General features: G+C 41.9%; 1 protein-coding gene across 5 annotated transcripts in view; it reads left to right on the top strand.

The window, feature by feature from the left end:
- Positions 1-25921, top strand: part of ST3GAL3 (ST3 beta-galactoside alpha-2,3-sialyltransferase 3) — a 190327-nt gene that overhangs the window by 103520 nt on the left and 60886 nt on the right. For all 5 annotated transcript variants that reach the window (XM_072868662.1, XM_072868661.1, XM_072868659.1 and 2 more), the window contains 2 exons: positions 9841-9935; positions 24566-24629. In XM_072868662.1, the coding sequence (XP_072724763.1) occupies positions 9841-9935; positions 24566-24629 (159 nt within the window). The remainder of the gene's footprint in view (positions 1-9840; positions 9936-24565; positions 24630-25921) is intronic.

Raw genomic sequence — 25921 nt, 5'->3', positions numbered from 1 at the left:
TCAAACCCAGATTGTGATGACTTGAAAAAAAATCTTTTGAAAGTACTGACAAAAAATTTTAAGAAATATCACAATGGACTATCCTTGTGATTGTCTTTGAGCATCAATTTATACAGTGTACAAAGAAGCTGAACAATTTACTTCTTGTCTGTGTTTCTTTGCATTTAATTATCTGCCTGTCTTGTGTGCTGTAGGCAAGTATTGGTGCAATAGCTTCTACAGACTTTTTTCCCCTCGCTTTTATTGTTTTGCTTTCATTTCCTGTTTGTGTCTGAGAGCAGGCTTGTCCTCTGCCTGCGTTTTCATTGGGGAGGCTTTCTCTGGAACACCTTAAAGTCACTGTTGGGAGTTGCACTGATGAGAATTGCAACCTACAAATATTCAGTATTAATGAGTCAGGACAGAAAATGCATGCAGTTTGAAAATAATGGTTTCTTTTTATTTTTCCTCAGGTTTCTGAGCCTTTGTTAGTTATTGAGGTCTCATTTCCAACTATAAGGCTAGGAAAATATTTTTTATTTGTTTGGGGTTTGGGTTTTTTTAACATGAAAACTGAGATTCTCCCAGGAGTGTGATAAGAGGAACTGGGTCCCGTAGAACTTTTCAGAATATTGGACTCCACGTAAGAAAATCAGAAGAGCTGACAATACCTCTGTTAATGCCATGGTGTGTACTTCGCAGCAGATTAATTATTTCCATATCATCTTAAAAGGAATTTTTTGTCTAGGTTCTGAAATGGCATTGATCATTCTGGAAGAAAACGAGCCTTGAAAAAATCAAGACTATTCTCTTTCAGAACAACCCATCTGTTTCAGTAACGATGCTTGAAACATTGACATTTCTTCTGCCAGCATCCTCACTCTAGTAAGACTTATGCAGGAAATTTTTGCTCCAAGCAGATTTTTGACCTGGGTAAGAGCAATGTGCCAGAGGTGAATTCAGGCATTCAGGAACCAAATGAATTACAAAGTCCAGTCCCCTGCCTATGCAGACACCAAATCATGCAACCCCTTTCATTAAATGACCAAGCTTCACCTCAAGTAATTTGTTTTGGACTTCCCTGTCTTCCTCGGCTTCCATCACAAGGCTGTTTTGGAGCCTACCCATTTTAAACATTAGTGACCTTATTTTCATCTTCAGCTGGCTGTATCATGATCAGGTCATACTCATTTGTCTTTTGTGTCTATTTGTTCGTTAGCTTCAATAGCTCTTTTCCTTCCATGCTGCATCCCCTGTGCTGTACGTAGACAGAGCAGTCGCATCTGGTCTGTGCTTGTGCTTGGCTGTGCTGAACAATATGTGCATTTTTGGTTTAGCTGATGGTTGAAGGCTCTTTTTCATCATTGTCCTATTCTCTACATATGTACCAATTTCTTTTCAGCTTTCTTGATGTACATGCACAAAAACTATATGTGCTGTTTGTTCTAGATGGAAGAATTAAGTGTTCCAGGCTCCTTCTGCAGTGGCATTATTACTTGTTATGAAGGCCACTAATGATTTCACTATTCCCTTCAATGCTTTCAAATATGAAAATTGCTCTGATACAGTAGGATAACCTTAAGATAGATATGTACGTTAAATAACGTGGTAGGAGGAAACAAGATCAGAGGCTTTTGAAACAGGGAAGCGCAATTTGATGTGCTCTACCATAAGACTGCCGGCAGCCCAGGACAGTCCAACGTGCTGAGGGCAGCAGGAATGAGCAGTGGGCAGGGAGCATTGCTAGCAATGGCACGGCTGTAGATTAACTTTCCTCTGCAAGTAGAATGGAGAGTAAGGAACAGTAAGATGGCTTTATAAAAACAAAGTTCAGTCACTGCGTTTTAACGGACCGGTTAATTAGTATCTATGACAAAAGACAAGAGGTCAGTGATGGAAGCTGTGCCCATCATCTGCAGTCTTCTGGAATGTATGTTAGATCTTCACCAGAAAAATCAGATTCCCTGCCTTTTGGGAGTGCAATGTTGCACAGCAGCAATTAGCCTAGATGACTGCTGTCCTATTCTTTTTCATTAGAAACAACAATCTCCTTCCTGTTCCAGTGGAATGTGAGCAGAACATAACTGTGCTAAACTTTGGCCAACTGGCAGAGCTGCTGGCCAGCATCTTCCATGTGAGCTGACTCTTTCTGCTAGGGGGAAGGATTGGACCCTTTCTCCTTCCCTCCTCATCTCATTTTTTATTTGCACAGAAGGCTTTGAAAACTCAGGCAGTAATTACAGTCTGCTTTTGCTCACCTTCATCATGTTTCCAAATACCATTTAATCTCATCTATTTGGCTCAGTGCTCCCTCAGAGGCCTTGAACACTGCACCTGGCTTTTGGTAGGAAAAACTAGCTGTAATTCAATCTTGCATCTTTGACAATAACACATGAAAAACAAACTATGACATTGAAATGATGTTAGGAGACTGGTTTTTAAACTAACATCATTCTATGCTGTCTAGAAGTCAGCTTTTCACCCTTGCATAATTGTGTTTTGGTATTAGAGGCTTCGGTGAACAATGACAAATTTTGCATGTCTTATATGCTGCACCATGAGGCAGGTCAGGACAAAGTTTCTGCCTTGACTGAATTTTATAGCTTTTTTTTTTTCCTGCCTTTTTATTTTTTTTCCCAAAAGGAAGCCAACCTTTAAACCAAAAGCTTCTTGTTATTTTTGCATGTGCATGTGTGTGTTTTGTCTGAAACGTTTGGAGAATCAGTAGGAAAGTCTGAGGATTTGGTTAGAGCAGGCAAACTGATTTCTTTTTGTCTTTAATATTTACAGTTTCTTTCAAAATATTTCAGTCCCCGTAATGATTATTTCCATTATATAGAGACACTCTAGGTAAGCTGTTCAGGGTACTTTGTTAGACCTCATGCGTGTCAGAACATAGTCAGTTAGCAGGAGGGACAGAGCTGATATTAAATCAGTCTTTGATTTTGTGCCTTGGTGGTGCGTAAGCACAAGATATTAATGACTGCAGAAAGGTTAAACTTTACGTGTCTTCCTGTTTATCACAAAGGTACAGGGTACAAACAGAAAGCAGTCTTGGCAGGCAACAGGCTTGCAAAATCCATGTGCTGCTTATCTGCAGTTGTGTTTGTACTGAAATTTGATTACCGTATATGAAGGTAAGCACTTCAGAATCCTAAGGAATCTGAGGGGTAGCTCTTGATTCCCAGCTGCAGCAGACTGTAGCTTGGGTACTTGGTCACCTCCTAGCAACATTAGCCCAGTGTGAATATGGTTTTAAAAGAAATAGACCAGGGCAAAGCTTCAAAAGATCATCTATTGAATTTTCCTTCTTAAAAGTAGGCACAGCTATGACTAACCCATGCTTAATAGATGCAAAATTGTTGTTAAAGGTAATACAATAAAATCAGAAACTAGCGTAATTCATGCAGGTTCTGTAACCCATGTGCAGGCAATAGATTTCCACATGTAATAATCCCAAGCATAAGAAGCCTTTTTCTGATGTTTAAGTTAAGTTTCCTTCGCCGCATTTTAAGCCCAGGGCTACTACTTCTATTTACCAGGGATATGGAGATAGTACCTTTCTCTTTTGCAGCAGCCTCATTAATATTTAACGGCTTATCATGTCCTCTTTCAATTTTCTCTTCTCTAGACTAAACAAATTAATTTCTTTCTAGCTTTCCTCAGAGATCATGATTTCTAGACCTTAGATCTTTTTCACAGCTCTCCTACAGCCTGTTTCCAGTTTGTTCATGTTTTTTGCGTGAGACCCAGAACTGGGCATGGTCCTTGAGCTGATGCTTTCTGGTCCTGAATAAAGTGGAGTACTTAAAAGGTTTTACAGCTGTGATACTTACATTTTTCAGTCATGATAGGATGTTTATCTTTTCTGCAATAGTATGACAATGTTCTGTGTATGAACCACAGCACAGAGTACGGAGGCCTTTTAAGATACGTTGGAGCAGCTGGTCCGGCTCTAAATAGAGCAGTGAGCAGGCAATGGGAAAATGCCTGCACCAATGAATTTAACAACCTCCTAGGTGAGGGAGAGCAAAGAGGGCAAGAAGGCTGATGATGCTCCAGGGTGTCTCGAAGGTACTGAGCAACCATTCCCAGGGGAGGAGGCTGGGATAACTGAGGGTCCTGCTACATGGCCTGCGGGTGGGTAGAGGGTTTTTTGTTCAGTGGGCTGTACCTGCCTCTTCCTTTTCTTTGCTTATGGAATAAAGCCTGTCCAAAGGCATTTTTTGGAGTGGCTGTGGCATTTACTGCCCCTGCCTGTCAGAAGGAAGGACCATGGTTTATACCTCATGATCCTTCTTGCAAAGCTGCGAAGGAACAAGTGATTACACCAGCTCAGTAATGGACAAAACCCAAATGGTAGAGCTATTAGGAAAGGGCAGAGAACAGAGCGAAGCAGTGTTGTACCACTGCATAATTCAGTAGCATCTGTACAGAGAATGGCCAAGTAGTTGAGGACCTTTCAGCCTGAAAGGGACAACTGTAGGTACACTCAGGGTCTGTAGGCATGAGTAGCATGGGAGAAGATGGATAGGGATCAGTGGCTCACTGTCTTTTCCAAAAGAAGAACTAGGGGTCTCAAATGGCAGTGGCAGGGTGCACTGACCCAGTGTGGCCATTCTTCAGTACGAAGTTGTCTTTACCGTATTGTCTGATTTTCTTTTAGACCATTTCTGCAGTTTGTTAAGAGCAACTAAATTTTTGGCCTGATCTCTACTGCTAAAGATTTTCTTCTTGCAGCCATCCATTTTTTTGACTCTTATTTGCTGATTTAGGAAAAGTGGTATGTTGGTTGTAGGATGGGGTTAATCCTTATTAATGCAGTTTCTTAAATTTTTCAGCTGCTTGAGGAATCTTTGAGCTGCTTGGATTTTTGACAGAGGATTAATGTCAATAAGAAATGTGAAATCAGGACATCACAAGCCTCCTCATTCCCTATGCTATCACACCATGCTGCTCCCCAGAGAAGGGAGGCACGGGGGAGAACATACATCTAGGTCTCACTAGGGAAAAAGGAAAAGGTTAGTTTAGATTTTCTTTCTGTACTTTTAGAAATGCCTCTATCAGAGCTAATTATTCAGTGCTAGAGTGCTTTGGTTTGTATTTTGGCCATTTTACTAATAAAATTGGTAGATTTTGTGCCTTCTGTCTAACCGTGGATGCTTTTGAGCATAAGCAAACAAAAGAGAGTAGAAGTCATGTTGGAACAAATAAGTCATTCTTTTGTGTGTTTAAAAAGAAAAAAAGAAAGGTTGTTCATACCCTTTTACAAATGCAATGTGCAGGTTATGTACAACATGAAGTTCTAGCACTGTTTGCTTTTTTTCCTTCAGCTTCCAGTTTTTCTTTGCCGCTGATTCTCCTTAACTAAAGGAGAAACCAAAGGGCAGGGCGGCTTAAAGGGGGGAGGAGGGAAGGAGGGAAATCTCTGAGAAATAAGCCCCCAGCGGAGCTTAGGGACTGCCAGTCTGCCTTTCCTTAGTGTCATGATTTCTAGGAACATGGTGCCATCTTCTCCTCTACTCTTTGAGGGACTTGGCCTTGTCTTCCTCCCTCCTTGCTATAGTCAAAGACTGTCAATCGGTTTATTTATTTTACTTTCTCTGTGGTCTAGCTTATTCCCTTCTCACATGTATGCATTAATTGCCTTGAAAGCAGCAGGTAAGAGTAGGGAGCAGATTCTAGTCAAGATTAAATGTCTGAAATTGTTCGATAGCTACTTTGATAGAGGCGGTGATGGTCTAGGATTTGTGCGATACTTTGGGAAGTTAGCGCTGCTGATGTTGAATACCTCAGCACACATCAAAAAGGAGTGCTTGTTAATAGACCTGTGTGTGGAGGACAGAATGGAAATGGTCGGAAAACTTGGCTGGGGAGCTTCTGGCAGGCTAGCTCAGCCTTCCAGGCAGAAATGTTTTGGGGTCACAACTCTTCTTACTTGTCGGGGAGAAAATAACTGGAAATGTAATTTTTTTGTCACGTAACCTGTAATCCCCTAGGCACAAACATATATCACACTTTCTTGTGTATATAGATTCCTGTTTAAGAAGAGTTTCCTGGCAGTACACTTCCTTTTGCTGTGTGCAGTGACAAATTGTGTTAGAGATTTTACTAATGTCTTTGTATAAGGAATGCAAACTTGAGAGCTAGGAGAGATTTGGACTGTACCTCATAATTATGATATCCAGCATTTCATAGAATAATTTAGGTTGGAAAAGACCTTGAAGATCGAGTCCAGATTTTGCCTATTTAGATGTCATTTGCTGTTTTATCAGGGTATGTCATTCAAACTAGTGATTTTAGATGCTTGGCATTTCTCTCCCAAATCAAGCAGGTCATAAGCGTGTGCCACAAGCACCTAAATTTCTCACCTTTTCATGGCTGTCATATGCTATGAGGTTGCATTATGTCTGTTCTGGAATTTGGGGTGGGCTAGATAGGAAATGGTTAAAAATCAAATTTGAAAAATCAAAGCTCTTGCTTTACATGCTGTTTGCCCATAGAGCACAAGCCTATTTCAGTTCCGGAGCTGTGGTTGTCAGTGAAGCTCACCTGCCTTTAGGTAGCAGCGGCAGACGACTCGGGTAAAATGCAGCATCCCATATGTAAGCTGCTCAGTAGATACAAAATTTAACATCATTCAGAAACGTTTACTTTTTCTGTTTGACAAATTCCCACGCATTCCTTGGAATGTATTTTAGGTGCTCTGCAGAGAGCATTCCCATGGCCTGTTTCAGGCATATCCTGATATTTCCTGAAGGGTCCTAGAATATGCCAGGCGTGCTTCAGAGCCGAGACAGAACAGCCGTGCTCCTGGAGAGGTCTGGCAGGCAGCGTTTCCCTGTCACTGCTGGACATCGGTTCTGGCCGGCTCTGATTTACTGAGGTGGCAAAGCACTTGTCATAGATCATAAGCTTATAGCATTCGTGATTTCTTAATATTTCCAAAATAGAATTGCCTTCAAGATTTATGGGAGCTAAATATCCTCTAATTTGCTCTTTTTTCCCCCATATGGATATAGTGTTTCCCCCAAAACTGTTCCTCCCCCCTCTTTAAATGAAGCAAAAGTATGAATTAAAAGTCACTTTCCCTGGCTCCATGTACGATATTGTCAAATATTACCAAATAATAGTAGGTGGTCTAAGGCTGTTGTGTTCTTTGCTAGAAAAATCCCAAAGTTTACTTTGTAGCAAATACAAAAACAAGGCCAATGGTGACCTCACCCTTCTCTTTGGGCATCACTTTGGGCCCATGCGGATGGACACCGCAGAGCATCAGGTCAGTCCTGCTGGTGCTTCAGCTGCTTTTGGGGACTCCCCTCAGGGCCCAGGGAGTCCCAGGAGGATCTCACCTTCCTCCTGGTTTCACCAGGCACCTTGTAAGGGGGAAGTCTGCATTAGGGAGAGACACTCAATACTCCATGTCAGACTGCTGTAAACTGTCTCTTCCTGGTGTGTGACTTGCAAATAGACCAGTTAATTGCAGCTATAAGTAATGCTAACTTCTGAGTTAGGCCTGACCTTACAGCCTATACCTTCTTTTTCGTGCAGTGCTGTTGAATAGGCAAACTGAACTGGATAAGTTTTTTATTTACACTGCACTACTTTGTAGCATTATTGTAGGGAATCCTCTTGATTCTTGAGAGGAGATTAAAACCTGCTCACTTATGTGTTTTCTTGAAGCATCCAAGTTTTTCCTGAAGATTGCATGTCACAGTGGCAACTGAGTAGCTCGGTGACCTAACAAACCAGCCCAAAGGTTCTGGTGACCCCCAGGCAGTGCCATCATCCTTCACTGCGTCCTTCACTGCGGCTGCTGCTTGGGGAGAATGGGGATCATTCCGTGGGACCTGACTTCTGCTATTAGTTCAAGTGGTAGCTCTAAAGGAAGAGCTGTGAACATCTGTGCTGTAGCCATTCAGGTTACAAAAGCTCTTACATTGCATGAGAATCCTGCAAAGATTCCTCCTGTTGATGTTGGAAGGAGGTGGAGATGACTCCTTGGAGAGCCACCAGTGTAACATAATACATTTCAGTGCACCAAGATGCTTGAAAAAACATTGAACTAATTTGTCAGGTTATTGAAGCTTTTAGGTAATAATACTTTCAGAGTATTATTGTGTCCTGTTCTTTTTCTTTTTTTTTTTTTTTAAATAGGCCTGTGTTTTTTTGTTTTTTACTTAAGATCTTCAGAGCTCTAATACATCTAACACATCTTCCCCACCTTTTACCAGATAAAGTTATATAGATCCTTTCATATCCTCAGCTGTGGAAAAACATTCCTTTCCTCCTAGATCAGCCACGTAATCTGTGCATCCTGCTTTTATGGTTATAGATGATCTTATTAAAGGTTGCATGAGTGGGTGTGAAGCGGTATGCATGGGTGAGTTGGAGTCTTCTGTTCTTGTTTTGTTAAATGCTCTTGGTCTCTCTCTTTCCCCTTCCCAGAGATTTCTGCAACCTCTGATTTACTGGGCATCTGTGATAGGGCTGTACTTTAAGCAGTTTATAATTCAGAATTCATTCCATCCTTTCCTCACTGAGCTGCTTCCCTGAAATTGTTGCTCTGTACCTGGCTGTGGCATAGTGTAGATGAGTTTGTCTTAAATCAGGTAGTTCAAATCCAAAAGTTACCTGATTGCAGTAGCATGGAGCTGCATGCTGAGTGCAAAAACAGCCTGAAGGAAGCGTTAAACCAGTGCGTTACATCTGTCCCGCTACCAGTACCTAGGTTAGCCAGGCTCTATCTATTTCAGATACGTGTACATCGCACTTGCAGTATGGCTGTAGTGGAGATGTACTCTGACTCTGAACATGCAGTACATTCCTTTCTTCGTTTCTATAGCATAGTGTGGTTGATTTTGATCCAGAACATCCCTGCTACTGTTTTGATATGATTGAATGAACAGATTTCTAATAGTACTAGCATATTTTCTAGCAGTGATCTTGATATACTCGGGAATCGTCCCATATGAAAGTTAACATTTCTGTAGTTTATTTTGCTAATTGTTTCCTTCTATCTGGCCACTGTACTAATTTTTTCTAGAAGAGACAAATTTTTAGTAGCTGCTGTGTTTGTCTGTTGAGAGTGTAATTAGGATAATGTATTCCCATAATGACACGGTTAAGAAGGACTAGTTCTCTGTTTTGTAAGTGACTTTGGATAGATCACAACTGTTTGGTTTGGCAAGGATCTCTCTTGAATCATTTGTATGTTAATGAATGCAGAAGAAAACACCTACATCTGTACTGAATTTCCATTCTCTGTAAACTAAATGCTGCTTCATGATCTCCTGAACTGTTTCCTTTCTTGCCTGTGTTATGATAGCTGCTGTGTACGTGCATATGAGTGAGGCAGAAGCAGCCATGAGAGCAGATAACCCCAGCCTTGCTCTCCACATTCACTTGCCCAGTGCATCCACACCTGCACAGAGCAGCACGCATATATGTAATGAACAATATAAAGGCAACTCAGCACCCCTTTCCTCACACACTCATGTAGACAGCACATAGATTGGCTTGTGCTTACAAAGCTGGAAGTAAAACTGCCTAAAGTCTGGTTGCAATTTACAACTTATTGTAGCTAAATTAATAGCCAAACAATAGTGTGGAAGTTCTAAATTGTTGAGTGGAAGTGGTTGCCAGGCTTACGACTTGAGTGTTTGGGTGTCCTCATGGCACGGAGTCTGACAGATTCATTCCACTGCAGGCACCTTTGGGTAAAAGTAAAATCTTCCACCTTACTGTATTGCCGGTGAGAATGTAGAATCAGCACTTAGGTATGGATTCTCTCAACCTCTCTACAGAAATTTATCCTTCCTAGTTCAGGAGTTAATTTCTCTCTCATTTTGGTTTTCTCAGGTTCTCGAAGCCGGCACCAATGTTCTTGGATGATTCCTTCAGGAAATGGGCACGTATCAGGGACTTTGTACCCCCTTTTGGAATTAAAGGACAAGGTAGGAGAAAACTGTACAGCTGTTGAAAAAGAAGGTGGATCTGCAGATGCTTGCCCCATCTTGTTTTTCTGTTTTGAAAGCTCAGGTGGTCCCTTGGGCTCAGCTTTTTTCTCCTGTTCCAGAGAAGCATTGTACTTGTAGGACTCAGAAACCCAAAAGGGTTTTCAACAGCTGGAACGTGGAGGATGGTTTAGTACATGGGGAGAGTCAGTCCAACAATGGCAATTTAGACCTACCACCACATTCTGGAAGAAGCATTTTGGCATTGACTGCCATAGCTTGTAGCATCTTTTCTGACAGCAGCAGAGACAGTCCAAACTGATTTAAGGTACCTTTAAGTCAGTAATTCTCTAAAGAACAGGAAAGACTCCTCTTTCTGAGTTTTGGAGCCCTGGGGTTGACCACTGATACAAATCTTCATTTTCTTGTCATAGCATTTGGTTGTGTAATTATTTTATAGTTGTGCTACTTGTGGACTTTTATAATGAAAAGGAAAACCGTGTCAGATGCTTAGTGATGATTTGTAATATGCCTTGTCCTGCAGCTGGAGCATGGCAGCAGGGGCTGCATCTCAGGTATGCTGTGGGAGAGCAAGAGCGGTGCTGGTGGTGATGAGATGGGAGCCAGTAGCCCACCCAGCAGATGGTATATTTTGCGGGTGACACAAGCTCCTTGCTATCCCGCATGTGCCACCGAAGGCCTCTCTGGGTGAGTGGTGGTGGAGCAGAAGGCTTATGCTCACAGCAGTCATTTGCTGCAGACTTCGTGAAGTCTGATGTATTTATTAAGAAGTGTTTGTGGCATTGCATCAACTTCCAAGATTTTTTTTACCCTGACAAACTCAAGATTACAGATGGCCTGCATAGGAGTTGAAATACCTGGTAGAGAAAGGACTGCAGCCACAATAGGCTTGGGTCTGTCTCTCTCCGTGGAAGCAGGTGTTGTAGTTGTAGAACAATCTCTGATCAAATCAAAGGCTCTACTGACAAATTTTTTTTGGCTTGCATCAATTCCTTTCTTTGTTTTGTTTATGTCCATTCCTTGTCCAGTCGGTCTTTTGCAGCTCAATAGGCAACTAATTACTGTCCTCTAAATCAGCCAGCAGAGTTTGCAGCAAGGAAATAACAGTGTCAGCACAAGTGGAAGGCTGCGTTGACCACAGGAGGGCTTGTCCCCTTCTAACAGGCACACAAGGTGTACAAAGCTAGGGCAAGCTGCCTGACCAACATGGAGGTGGGATTTGCAGATTACACATGATGTCAGCTAGACCAAATAAAAATCATTCCATTAAACTGAATCCAAATGGAGAAATTCACCAAAAGGGGATGACGGAACGGCTCTGGCAGCCTTCTCCCTGGGTTTGTTGCCAGCTTGTATCACCACTGCAATGTTATGTAAATCTGGTGTTTTATATTGGATTTCCTCAGTTAACAAGAGAAATGAGAAATTGCCATTATTTAAATGGCTGTGAGCTGAAGCCATGGGACGGAAACCGTTGAATGGATTATTTTTTTAATGCCCTCCTGGGACTGAATTTTGTGCCAAGTTTCAGTCTGGAGCAAGTTCTGTGTGTGGGAGGGTTGAATTATAAATCTCTGTAGCCCAGAATTTCTAATGGCCGTGCTGACAGGCTGTGAGTCCTAGCGATGCGAATGGCGCCCTTTCATGTTACACATCACTTGGAATTCTTGCATCAGTCTTTTCTGGCCGTCCCACGGGATGCATTCTGGCTCAGCTGAGTGATTGGATGATGGGATCAGCACCTCATTAGGGTTTTCAGTCAGGGCAATCTAATGATACCCAAACAACTGACCCAGGCAGGCAGCGTGGAGCTCAGTCACGTGCTGGTGTGAGATGAAGACTATCAGAGCTGGGATGTGCATGGGAAAAAGAGTAGTTGGGGTGGCTGAGAAAGTGTAGAGAGACGTGCCTGTGTTGAAACAGACGGGGTGGGAGTTTTGCTCTGTGCGTTAGGAAGCCCTGTGACACCATCAGCTGGGATTTCCGACGTGCATCACACTGGGAAAGGCAGTCGGTGTTTATAGGCACCGACTGTAGCTGGGTTGTTAATGGGAAGATTTTGCTGAGAACTTCAGTGAATGTCACCCGGCATTTTCAAGTCACTGTGGTCTAGTCCAAGTGCAAAATGGCTTTTTTTTGGTGTGGAAGATAGCTATAGGATGAGCTCACTTTCAGTAATGCTGCATGTTCCAAGAAATTTCTAGAAACTAATCTTGGTAGCTTGAAAGTACTAAAGTTATGAAATCAAGAGATTCTTAGCAGCTTGGAGGCTAATCCGCCATTTCTGCTTTCTCTTGTTAAAGTTTCTCTCTATGCTTCAGACTTTTAGCTAAGTTTTTCTTTGCTTTGTCTCTGAAAAAAACTGAAATAAGTCCTTTTTCATCCATCACTTGGTGTTTACTGCTCCAAGAGAGAACAATTCCAAGATTGCAAGAACAAGTCTTGCAATCTTTCAGAGAAAGCAGCTTTTGAAGAACATTGTCTGCTGAGCTGCGCTAATTTGGAGTAACACGTCTGTATAAATTACATGCAAAAGAGTAGAAATGGCTCAGAAATTTTCAGGGCAGGACTACCACTCTTTAAAGGCGATCATATCAAGGAGAAGGCGGTATGCTGATCATTTTGACACAGTTCATCAGGGATCTTCATTTTCTTCAGAAAGAATCTGATTGTAAAGACAGTTCTTCCATCTCCAGATGCTAAAAAGTACTCAGTATAACATAGAAAGCTTAACAGTGTTTCTTCGTGAAAGAATGCTCACTCCTTTTCTCCATTGGTCATTTTCTGATGTGGCCATTAGCCCGTGCAAGGGGGTTTTATGACCAGAGTGCTCCACTCTCTCCAAGAGCATTTGTGTAGAAGCCCTCAAGGTGAATATGGTTCTGAATATGCAAGTGTTTACTTTCCCCCACATGATGCTGGTTCTGAAATGGACTATTGCAGTAGGAATAATGCACATCTCATGTCCGATTGGAAACTGCTGCTATCGTTAACCACCGTAGTGATTACTTGTCTGCTCAATGAAAGAAACACAGGAATAAGCAGGTGGTGACCCTACTGCTTTATGAACAGGACTTTCTGAGATGAGGCACGCGGTAGGAAGTCTTGTGCAAACTCTTTTTGAACAGTGGTCTCTGAGTGTCCTCCACGAGGTATTAGAAATAGATGAAGAGGAGTTTAGGAGGAGCGGTGGTACCTTTTTCTTAAACTGTCTTAAATAAGCAGAGAGTTTTAGTACATGTTGTACTTGTGGACTCTGCCTATGTTCACCAAAGATCTGGACCAAGGACTGATCCTAACTACTTGGTCCCAATCCCCAGCGATCTGGGACGAAAGCAGAGCTGAGAACTGTCAGGAGTGTGGGAGCTGATACAGCAGATTGAAGGTGTCATTGCATTCATCACAGGTGTCTGATGTAGCCCTTTGTGGGAACTCTTGCTTTCTCTGTGTGCAGACAATAGGGAAAGTAATAGACACATCACATTTCTGAACAGGCATGAGTATATTAGGTTTTGACACCACAAAGGGTCACTGCAAGTATCTAGTTTGGCCTTTTGTGTAACAGTGGCTCTAGGTTTCACCCAGTGGCTTCTGCAGCTGGCTATGAACATATGAGGTTATCTTTCAGAATCTGAATCAAGATTTTCTAAATGATGAAGAATGACCATGTTGTCAAACAGGCCAGTGTCATATTTGACTACACTTACTTTAAAAAATGAGATGGTTAGTGCCACATTGAGCTTATCTCCTACTATGTGACTTGACAGAATCTGGAAATGGGATGTGCCACTGTGAGTGCTTGGAAATGATGACTCCATCTCTATTAATAAATAAAATGGTTGTCCTCTGGTTCTGAAGGCAGTTGAGCTCATTGTTCAAACAGGTTAACTCCCTGCCCCCCCTCAAAAGAAGGTGGCTATATACAGGCTTCCTATCAAGAAAGGTCACTGGCCTATATTAGCCTGTGACCTTATGAACGTGTGAGAATTATAGAGGAGGATATTTGTTGGCCCTGGTGAAAACCATCGGGGACTGCGCTAACAGTTTAATAGTATGGACTCGTGTAGGACAGTGTGGGCCTGTGCCCTGCTGCCAATTTGTTTATTAGTGTGTATATAGCCAAAGCGAGGGATGTCGTTCAGGAACACGATGAAATTAGTCAACTTCAAGAGTTGTCAAGAAGATCAAACTGTAACAAGAAGTTGGACCTCTAAAAGCTTCAAATGTCAAGATGTCCTGTGGGGGCAGCTCAGGCTGCCGAGCACCCTCCTGTGTCCCAGGCTATTGTTTCAGCATTAACTGGATGTTGGAGTGCTTCCCACATTTCACCATTTGCGAGGGTCTAATTTACTTGTAGGAATTTTTCTTTCCCAGCACCCACCAAGCCTGCTCTTGCAGCTTTTTCAGTGAAGAGCAACGAGACTGCAGCAATCTCAGGCTTTTAAATGAGTTACATGGGGATTTCTTTTTTTATTGAAATTGAAATTTCTTCTTTTGTATTTGCACCCTTTTCTAGCAGTGCTTCTATCAGTGTGACTTATGGAGGTATGAATATGCACATGCTTTCCATATTGTTGCAGAGATCCTCTATCGTGTGCACTGCTTTCAGGGTTAAATTTGTCAATGAATAAGCAATGGAAAAATTGTTTATAGTGTTATTGAGATTATTAATCCCAGAGGGCCTCCTCCCCAAATTTACCTCTGTAACTAAAGCAAAAGGAAAAGAGTTATTTGGAGAAGGGCAACAAACAAGACTGGAGAAATACCTGACTACTAATAGAATTTCTCAGTACCTGTGGCTTAAAGAATATAAAAGGCTTTCATAAGAAAGAGTAGCTAGTATCTGGCATTCTCTCTGTGTAATGAGGATGGGAGAGTTGCTGCAGTTTCTTTTTTTTTTATTTTAACTTAAGTGAAAACATATGGCACGGCATACACTAAAAAACTAAACAGACATGACCCATGTAATATCTCTTCCATGCATTTAGTCAGTAATTGTGTCATTGCTTAGCAGTAATTATAGGTCTTCATTTCTACCTTTGTTCCTGCTAGATTGTTTTAAGCAGAGAGGCTGCTTTGTTGGCCCTGAATCAGTTTGTCTTTGAAGGTGATATTTATTTCTTAGGGAGTGACTGTCTTGTCACCATCTCAGAATTTGCCTCCCACCAGGAATCTAGGAAGCAATTTCTCCCCCACGGTGATAAGAGAATATTGAGAACATGTTTGAAGAGCTACAATTTTATCAAATGTCGTATGTACTACTGGCCAGGAGACTTCGTATTTTCATCTGATACAAGAGGGGCATCTGGAATTGGTGACACATTTGGTGACAAAGAAATCAAGTCTTTGCCCAGAGCACCAATGCTAATAGATGTATTGTGCAATGGTTAATTGTTCTTGTACTCGGTTTTTTTGGATGTTTTCTTTTGTGTTAGTGCTTCTGGGAAGAACCATGGTTCAGTGCTGCTTAGCAGTGGTTTCATTAGTCTCATGGGGGAGAGGTCATTCATCTTCAGTGAAAATGTTGAGTTTTCAGGCGTGCAAAAGTTGGCATATCAAAATGTTATTGGGAGAAAATCTCTTCTCTTTTCATGTGTGTTCTTTTCTTGCATAGCTTTTTCTTCCACATCAGCTTTCTTGGCATGAGCAATACTTTATCTCTGGGAAAACATATTCACTTGGACATCACAATTGAAATTTACAGCTGACCTAAAGAAAAACTATCAGAAAAGTAGGTCTTTTGCAACCTACTCTTCCAGCTCTTTGTAGAGGCTGGACTACCACATGCAGACACCTTCCCTACATTTGACTGGGTCTGCCTGATAATGAGGTGTCTCTTTTCTGCTTTAATTCTCCAACCTTGTCCTTATTTTGTTAGCTGTACTCTGTTGTACAGATGATTTTCCTACTGTGAGCATTTTTTTTGTTCTTTGTGTGTTCTTCCTTTAACAAATAAGCAAGAAGCACAAGCATGTATAGCCATTAGTTCTGTTCAGAGTAGGTATTAACACAAGATTGTTGTTTCTTCTTGAGTTTGAGGCAGATTTCTGAACTAGTTTCCACTAGAATTTTACATTTGACCAAAATTGGTAACAGTTGCCATTATCATGTGGGAATATAGCTATAAAAATATTGCTGTTTCCCCAGGGAATCTAGCTGATTTTATAGCCTCAAGAAATTAAATGAGAGGTTTGAAGGGAAAAAAAAAAATAAAAGTTTCAGAAGAGGTAGAGGATCAGCTTTTCATTACTGAAAAAAGCCTCTAAAGGGAAGTTATATTGTGAATTTTGAAGTTAAATCAACTCTCACTCTTGAGCTCTCTTGCTAAAAGTACAACCCTCCAGTGCAGTCCCTTATTTCAAAATTGATGCTTTGCTCTTGAATGTGCTTAAAGAATAATCTTTCTCCCAACCCACTGGGAAGGGAAAGGTGCCCCAGGGAGATCTCAAACCCCAAGTTTGCAGTTAATTGCATGACTCCTTATTGGAGTTCTTCCCCAAAGTGTTGAAATGCAACTGAGGCATGGATATTATTCCTGTCTTTTACCTCCTAGAGGGAAGAGCAGGTCTTCTCTGGCTGTTGTGTTTTGAAGTGCCACATCTTAATGCTCCTGCAAGGGTCAGGAGAATTAGAAATCACTGTAGTAGTTACTGAGATTTTTCAGCCTTGAAGACATTGCCTGACCACCTGTGAAGGGGCGTCAAAAATGCAGCAACAAAGGGAAGAATAGCATTCTATAACAACTGTATTTATTTTCCCACTTGTCTTTGGACAGCACGTTGTGAATCTTTCAGGAACCATTTGGTGTGAATTAGCCTGTTTCTACAGGCTTTTTTGCTTCCTGTGCATCAAACTTGAGTTTGGATCAAAATGGTTAATGCATGGTTATTGCAAAATGTTGCCCATTTTTTGGCATAATTGTTTTTTAAATTAATGCTCTGATTTTCCAAGCCCTGGGATTATGTTGGGAACTAAGCTTGTATTCTGAAAAAACAAGCTCTTGGTTGTGAAGAAAAGCTTGAAAAAAAAATCCCTGAAGGCTCCAAGACTACCATGTTAATGAAGATTTATGTATTTTATCCATCCAAATCTTATGTATTTTATTTATATCTTGTTATTAAAAAAGGCTTTAAGGGCTTTCTGGAGCTTGCATTTAACGCATGCCAGGTTTTCATAAAATTGTTAGGGAGGTACCATGCATCTTCAGTCTTTCTTTTTTTTCTTTTGTTTTGTGTTTTGTATCTATGAAACACTCTATGCCCCTTGTCTTAATATCATTAAAAATCATCAGTGGAAGTATTAGGATATTGGAAGTAGTGGCAGTTTTAAGTGCTGTTGTTAGTAAGGTGTATCTTAAGTAAACCACTTAAATCTAGGACAGCTAATGACCTCAAGAAACCATCCTCTTGTATTTACACACAAGATGCGATTTGCGGACGGGTTCCTGCAGTCTGTAGTTAACTGTCTTTGAGAGCCGGTTCACGTGTTTGCAATTTGCTTCTAAGTTCTGGAAGTCTTTGTAGCTGCTTTCTCCTGCATAGACCTCATAAAGTTAGCTGATCAATAATAAAAAGAAGTGGTGCAGGGTATTTCAGACTCATTTTGATACCTGTTGTACGCACTGGGTTCCCAGCATCACTAAGATACAGATAATGTTGTGTGTCTACAGCTGGACATGGTGTTTCTGGGAGAGAGCTGGAAGACACAATATGTGGTGGGACTTGGGTCCGTGCCCTTGTGCTGGGCACCAGGGTGGCAAATCATTCTGTAAAAGATCACTCCTCAGCTCCCGAATGGAGCGAGATCTTAAGGAAAAAAATGCTGAAGAAGGAACTTTATACAGAGCTGAACTTTTGGGTAGTGTAAAAAAAAAAAAATGTATGCACTGGGTTTGTGCTTACAGCTCGCTTGTAAATATTACAATTTGTTTAATCCATAGCATTGGTAATGTTTAGCTTACTCTCCCCATGAAGCCAACGCACACGTGGCATTCTGTTATCGTGGGACAGGGACCCATATGCAGAGGAGACTGGCATGCTTCAGGGGTGTCTATCAACCTCACTCTAGGCAGTATATTCCCAAAAGCTGAAGCTGATGCCCAGTGCCCTGCAGAAGTGCTGGCTAGAGGTGTGGTAGCTGGGTGACCAGCTGTGGAGACGGGCACTGACCACGGCTCGCAGGGCAAACACAAAGAACTGCAGCAGTAGACTGTTCCCTGACCCTAATGCATGGTATTCAAATACTTACTGCTGGCAATAAGGGCATGTAGACTTGCTGATTTTTGAGGAAGATGGCTAGTATGGACAACTTGAAAAATTACAGCCTCTTCTCTTGGCCACTTGAGAGTGCATGAACCACCCAATTTGCTTACTTTCAAGGCAGGCGGAAGGTAGACCCTGCGAGATGCCCGCAGTAATCCCTGTGGAGTGGAAAGGTCTCCCATCTTTTTTTAATGATACAAGCGAGAAGCTTATGCATTAGAAACAACAATGTCAAGTGTTGTTGACATTTACAGTGAAGGTCTCCACTCCTCCACATAAATAACAGAGAAAAAGGCTAGAATTGAGACTTAGGCTGGTTCTCACTGTGTGGTCACTGCCCGCCTAATTTCTAACTATTTACTTTTAGTTTTTCCAAATGTCTGAAAATTTCAGGGTCAACCTGAAGTCAAGACGTACTTGTGTTCAGAGAAATCATGCAGTCCTGAGCTGCTTTTGAATCTTCTGATGTTATAAGGCAAAGCTGATAGAATATGTCACGATAACTCAGGATTCTTAGATAAATGTAGTCAGCTCCTCCTCTAGATGGGAGGAAAATGTGCAGAGGCTTCTTGCTTTGTTTGTATAGTAATAATATAATAATATTCCCCTCTCCCGAATAATCTAAATTCTCCATGACAAGAAAAAAATATAATAGACAAACTATAGTTGCAGAAAACTGCAGTAGATTGCTTGCCCTGGTGAGGTGTTCATTATTTGATAGTGGGAGAAAGTGAGGGTGAAAATGCAGGATATTGGTGTTCATTTCCATTAATTTATCATTAAAGGATGGTAGCAGACCCATGTGAAGAACGTGTAAGCCAGAGGGCTATCTGAAGATGAAAGTCTTTGCAGAGGGCTCCTTATCTAGGAGTCAAAAGCCTTATTCGGTTCCTACTTATGTCACTTACTTGCCTTGTGACCTTCAGTAAGTTTGATTCTCTCAGAGTGTAAAGACATTTACTGCTTTCAGAAATGAGGAGAACAGGTGGAGGACCTGAGAGGGTGAATTCAGGAATATGCATGTATGTTTACATATCGTGTATCTGTATCACCTTATAGCCTTTGACTTGAAGGAGTTGTATAAAAGCCACATATTTTTACTGTTGGATTAAGCTGACTTGCCTAATACTTCAACTAGAATTAAACAGCACAAATGTTCCTCTCTATATATAACACGTATAACATATATATAACATATAGAGAGAGAGTACACTGTGTTCTTATGCCTACCATACGGATGGTTTCAGGTAAGCGGAACCACTGCATTACAATTTGCTCTTTCTGACGTGAACTATTGGAGCTAACATAAAAAATGGGCTGCCAGTGAGCTGCTGCTGAGATGTGTGCTTCTCCCAGGACAGCTAACTTCTGTAGTCCTAAGGGTGACGGCACTGGCATTTCCATTTAAACACCAGTGTTTGACTACAGACTGGAGGAAGGATTTAGTATTGATAACGTCTGCCTTGAATCTCATGAGGATGAATAGGAGGAACAGTACACAGGAAGCGATATTGCTGTTGGGTTTACTCAGCCTTCAAGCGGTTACTGAAACTGTGGCCACTGAATGGCTGTTGGATGATCTGCATGAAACGAGTTTGGTGTTTGAATTCAGTTTCCAGTGGGAAGTTTGTATTTCACAAAACATGCAGCTAATTAGCACCTGCTGGGCTGCCTGTTTGGCAGCTGGGAAGAGGCCAAAGATTAAATGCTTTTCAAAGATGAATTCACCTTTTATCCGTACTGGCTAGGGGAGGAGAGTGACAGGGAAGAAGTGCATGGTTTTGCCCGAGCTGTTCTCTTCCTGCCTGCTCAGTATGTCTGAAGGATTCCATGAAGAGCGCAAGGTAGCCATGGTACAGTGCTGCCAGCTCTCCTTGTCTGTGGTAAACATGATGTAGAGCTGCTGGATCTGCAGGAGCTACCTCTGTGCCAGCAACGAATGGTAGGTAATAAGTTCTGCTTGGTCTGAGCTGACCTTCCATGGAGCCCTGCAGGTCTCTGCACTGTGCTCCCTACAGTTCATGTTTCTGGGCATATGGTGCTGCAACATGTCTGCTGAGCTGATTTGCTGGGGGTCTGCATTGAACAAAAGCAGCTGAAACTTCTCCAGACTGGAAATGGCCCTCAAAGAATGAGACCTGTTTGAATGGGGATGTGTCTGAGCTAATGAATTCTGTTACACCTAAGCTGGCTGTGTGCCTGGGCCCTGGAAGCAAGAGGTGAGTGCATGCGTACCTGTTGCTTGTAACAGGAAGGATTTTTTCCTTTGTAGTACTCAGAACATGTATACTCAGGCCCCTCCCGGCCCCTCCTTGGTGCACAGGTATACAAGGCAAAGCACACCCACCACTATGTCTGTTCTTCTCACTTGCTGAGCAAGAGAGAAGTTGTGCCTGGACTAGCAGTGTCTGCATCCATGCCACGGTTTCTTCACAACCTGGGTAAACCATCTGGGGAGAAAAAAAAATCAAAACAAATTGTTTGCATAGCTGTTGCCCTAATTAAACAATCTTTCTTTTAAGCATGGGTTTATGTTAAAGCAAGGGCCGTACGCAGCTGGCGCCTTTTAGAAAAACGGCAAATAAAATCAGTGGATGAATGGAGAAAAGCTGACAGTTACCAGGAACAAAATGTGCTCTCCTGAAACACTGATCTTGGGTTGCTGTGTTCTTTGTCCTTTGCTGTGTTCAGTGCAAGTAGGTCCCAATCACGAGCTCTATCCCTGTCCCTTAAGAATATGCCCACCCCAGAGAAACTCGCTGCCCTGGGTGCCAGCTGTTCCCACTGCTGTCCCACCCCAGTGGAGGGATTCTTTGGCCGAGGTGCAGCATACCAGGTCTGCTGCTGATCAGATTTGCTACTAAAGCAGGTAATGGTTTAGTATAAGTTGTTTAGAAGTTTAGCATCAATGTGTACGACATCAAAACTGGTTTGGTAGCCTTTCTGCCACTGTTCTGTAGAACTATTTTTTTTAATCTGCCCAGAAGCTACTGCATGAAGATAGAACGTGTCAGTTATTGCCTAGATCATGGGGATGCCGATCATGTTGTGCATACAGTGGTGCAGTCTCAGTGGGTTGGGTCTTGAAGACTTGGCCTTTCTTTTATCCTTGCAAAACTTGCTTTCAGTCCTTGACAGATCAGTATTCAGCCAGCAGCTGTGCACAAATCCTGTTACTTGAAACGGGAAGGAATTTTTCTTTGTAGCATTTATAACATGTACTTGCACCCATTATAATCACTCAGTACATAGGTATATAAGGCAGACTATGCTCATCACCTTTTCAATTTCTCACCTACCCTGAAGAAAGCATGCTCCATCAATTAACTTTACATAATGCACCTGCTTTCCTGGTGCCTGGTTTTCTTTAGTCATAGTCTGGAGATGAACACTGCTTTGTGTCCTGCAGGTTGCTATCTGTGATAGTTGTCTTTGCAGTGGTGATTTCAAGTGACCCTCCACCTTGACCCAGCTGTGGTAAGAGATCCTGCCAGTGGTTCCCTATTGTAGGTATCTTCATTGTCTTGTGGAAGGTTGCAGATCAGCCACAGCAGCATCTACTGATCCTTCAAACCTTGCCCCAAGACGATACAGAAGCTCCTTCTGAAGGAGGTCTTGTCCTTCCATCCTGGTGCCAGTGAGCAAGGTGCCAAAGCCAAGTGCCCACCTCAGCAGCAGTGTAGTGTCCATCTTCTAGTAGAGTTCTAGCTCAGTTAAAAAGATCTAGTGCCTCTCCCCTGCCCAGGCCGTTAGCTTTTCCTGTTAGTGCTTGTGGCTCCTGTTCCTGGCTTCCAATGAGGGTGCTAGACTAGACGAGTTGGCACTGAGGGCGTCTCTGCCACCTTCATTCTGCCTGCGAGTCAACGCTTGGCAGTGAAGTACTTTGTCTTTTACTGAGCTTCATTCAGCATTTTTGAATAATAACACTGTGATTTATGCAACTTCCAAACCTCTTGGATGCCATGTGTTGTTGGACTGTGGGGGCTGCTGAAGAGATATCTCCCATTTGGCCATTCATAATCTGTACTGAATGTCCTATATTGTTGTTTGTTTTGTTTGTGTTTTCTCTCTGGATGATGGGAATGGGGAGCATCCCCATCCTAAATGCTGCCATATCCAGTCCTAAAGTAGTCGTATTTCATTCCTGAGCATTCACTGTGAAGGCATTACTAATTAGCTGGCAAGATGAGAAAAACAGAATTATTTGAGTGCATTAGTCAACTGTATTCCTTTAATGTGCCTTTTAATATAGTATAACGGATGGCCTCCAAGTAGTGCGGGGTGTTATCTTGTGGGTGGTAGAGCAAACCTGGCATAAGAAAAGCTTGGTAGATGGGAGGTTGCAGCCCTTGACATGCAATCCTTTGATCTCTTTTCTGAGAGTGTGGGAAAACAACCACAGTAACATATACTGTCCAGTAAAAGTCAACTATGAGACAGGCCAAGGAGAGGACTGTGGCATGGTGCCATTAGAGGTCACAACAACCTACTGCTGTTGCAGCAGACTTAGGGAAATAGCATTCCTGTTGGAGAGGAAGCCTGCTACCAATGCGTCAAAAGAAATTCTTCAGATGAAGGAAAATTAAACAAGAGTACTATTTTGTTAGCAAAGTAAGTTGCTTTTACCATACAAATTGCCTCTTTCCTTACTCCACTCCAAAATATGATCTTCTGAAAGTAATCACAGTTCCCAGCTTGTAATGGTTGGCAGGGGCTGTCAGTAATGCCATGTCAAAAACTTCCCCAGATCTAAAAGTAACCATCAGAGTTTTCTGTTTATCACCTTTGTTTTTCTGCCTTGTGTGTCTTACCAGCTCGTTGTCAGGTTCAGAGCTGTTTGGCACAAGGGCTGCCTCGAGCTTGTGTGTTTGTCCCACACCCTCGTCCCGTAGTTTCTGTGGAGGGATGTAATAAATAAGAACAGAACTCCTTATTTGAAAGGGACTCCCCTAACTGTGCTGATTGCAGTAAGTAATGTCTATCACTCTTTAAGTTCACTGTAAACAATCACTTGATGGCAGTCTTCTTAATATTCTGTGTCATTTTTAGTCTTTTGTAAAGAAATGAGACTTACTTATTCCTTTTGGCTGGTTGTTTCCTAAGAACTTTTGAACTAGGTGACCGATATATTTAAGGGAAGGATAGGATAGATATTTATAATCTCCCAAGGAAAGTGAAAGGGGACTAATTGTTCACAATCTTTTCTAGTATAAATGAAGCTCAGAGAAGCCATATTCAAAATCAGGAAAGGGAAGTGATTGAAAGTCCACATGGATCCAGGAGGATTCTGAGCTCATGGAAGATAAATCACTGAGGGTTGCCAGATACGTAGAAGGTATAACTGACACATGAAATCCCTGATTTGAAAATAATTAAGTGATAGAAGAGAATTTCAGAGAAATATGATGTCTCTTTGCTTTGTTCTTATGGTCCTCTTAGGCATTTGCCTAAGGCCACAGTTAGAGTCAGGATTTGGAGACACATGACTTTTTGTCGGACCCAGTACAGCCATTCTGAAGTTACTGGTGCATTTGTAAATCCAGACTAACCAAAGTATTGCTGCTTCTTGGCCCTGGACAGGTCATGGTAAAGGGGTTTGGACCTTTATGAGGGAGAGAGGTGGAAAAATTAGGGGCAAAGGACAAAATCTAGAAGGAAGCAGACTCAAAAATTTCCATAGTCAATGGAATTATTTATGTGTAATCATTGTGGTTCTACAATTTAATAGATTTAATTTGGGTGTGTGTCTATGCTTGCATAACTTATACCATCTGGTTGCTGCAGCATTCACTGGGTATCAGTGTAGGTTGTGGTTCCATGGGCATTTCTTTAAGCTGTGATGGTTTAATTAGATTCTGCCATGAAGAAAGGCAGACTGAGGAACTGAACCTAAACTGAAAGTAACCCAGGAAAATAAAAAGCATCAGTTTTAACCTGGTTCTGTTCCTGCATCCAGTTCACCACTCAGCTGCATAAAAGCTTGTCTGAAACCAAGCATTGACAGTGATACTGGCTTTTTCGTGTCTGAAGTGTTTGTGAAACTGCAATCTCAGGAAAGTGGGTATGAAACCACTGCCTTAAACTGTACTGTGTTTGTTCCCTATCACTCTCTCTGTGCAAGGCATTCGCACACTGCATCAGAATTTGGCACATAACATGTCTTTGCAGCCAGTGTGTGAAGGTCATTGTCCAGTGAAAATAGGAATACGCAAGTTAAAGTGTTTATTCCTAATGTGAACCTTATTTCAGTTCCTCCAAGTAGCTGCTTCAGATGCTTTACATCTCTTTGTTTTTCATTTCTATTAGAAGCGAGAACTTGTTCCTAATGTCTTCTTCCTTTCTCCCCAGATAATCTGATCAAAGCCATCCTGTCAGCAACCAAAGACTACCGTCTAACTCCAGCTCTTGACAGGTAAGATGAGACCTTTTAGACTAGAAGAAGTAGAAGTGATTATTTTCCGTAAGTCCTAAATAAATTTTGCTAGATATTTTTGCCAGAAATTATTGCCAATACATTTGGCTGTGCTTTGGAGGTAGATCAGGAGCTGGAAAACTGAGTCCTCTTTCCAGTAAATCTGTAAACTCTGGAGACCTCTGTTGAGTCAAACACGAGTAGAAAAAAAAGCATTTACCTTTTGACTATTTCCTAATCTTTTGTTTCATATGGTGTTACAATACACCCTCTTGCCCCTTTTTCAAATAGGTAAAGAGCAGGTTTTCAATAAACGCATTATTCTTTTTCAGCCTTTCTGACAAAGCAACAAGAAACTCTTAGAGGGAAAGAAGGGACTGGCTTTCTTTAACAATGTTTCACTAATACCTCACTCTTAAAGCAGGAATATGTGTGATCGTGTTGGCCAAGCCTGTGCCAGGATGCGATAGTAGCCTCCTGTGTCCTGTGGTATTTGAATCGATGCCTTTGGAAGAAGCTCCTTTGATTCTTCAGTCCTATTGTAGAGGTTGCTTCTGAAACTCACTAGCATGTTTACAATCAGCTTCCCAATGATAGTCGTTTAGTCTTTCCTATCCTTGCTTTTCTGTCATTCCTTCCCTTTGCCCTGCAGTTTTGGTTTAGTGCCACCTCCCGGATTAGAGGTAGTTTCTTTCAGAAGCTGTCAGAGGTTTTTACTGGGACGTGATCTCTTTTCAAAGTCCTGGTACTACTTCTTTCCAAGCAGTGGTACTTGCTTGAGCCTGGGCTAACAACACACACAGTTCCTGCTTTCTAAACACATTGGTTTTATTTCCTGGCCCAGCTCCTCTTCTGCCCACTTTTCCATGACAAAGCTCATAAGCTTTTCCAGCCTTTCCGTAGGTCTCCACATCTCTCATGTTGATTGTAGAGCCTGCCTGCTGTAGTTAGACTTGGGAGTTACTCTCTATGTGAAAGTTAATTCTTAGTTTTTTGCAGTCTGTGTGCTAATTTGGGTTGCTTTGAAGTTTGCCTTGCCTCATAGCAATGCTGGATAGGGTTAGCCTTCAGAGTTTGGATTAATTTGAAAAATGTTGTCCAGAAGGCAAAATCGTTTTACAAATTACCTTCTTAGAGATTTTGCACACAACTGAGTCTCACCCATCTGGGGTTTATCTCAGCTCTGGTTGGAGAGTTAAGATTTTAATCTGTTGAAAAATCCATATATAGACTCTTTCAGAAGGTTGATTGTGGGAAATTAGTGTTAATGACAGAGGGCAGGTGGAAGATTC

Source organism: Ciconia boyciana, chromosome 7, assembly GCF_034638445.1.
Source record: "Ciconia boyciana chromosome 7, ASM3463844v1, whole genome shotgun sequence".
In the NCBI taxonomy this organism is placed as follows: domain Eukaryota; kingdom Metazoa; phylum Chordata; class Aves; order Ciconiiformes; family Ciconiidae; genus Ciconia; species Ciconia boyciana.
Note: the sequence above shows the minus strand (reverse complement) of the source record. Positions and strands in the feature narration are given on the sequence as shown.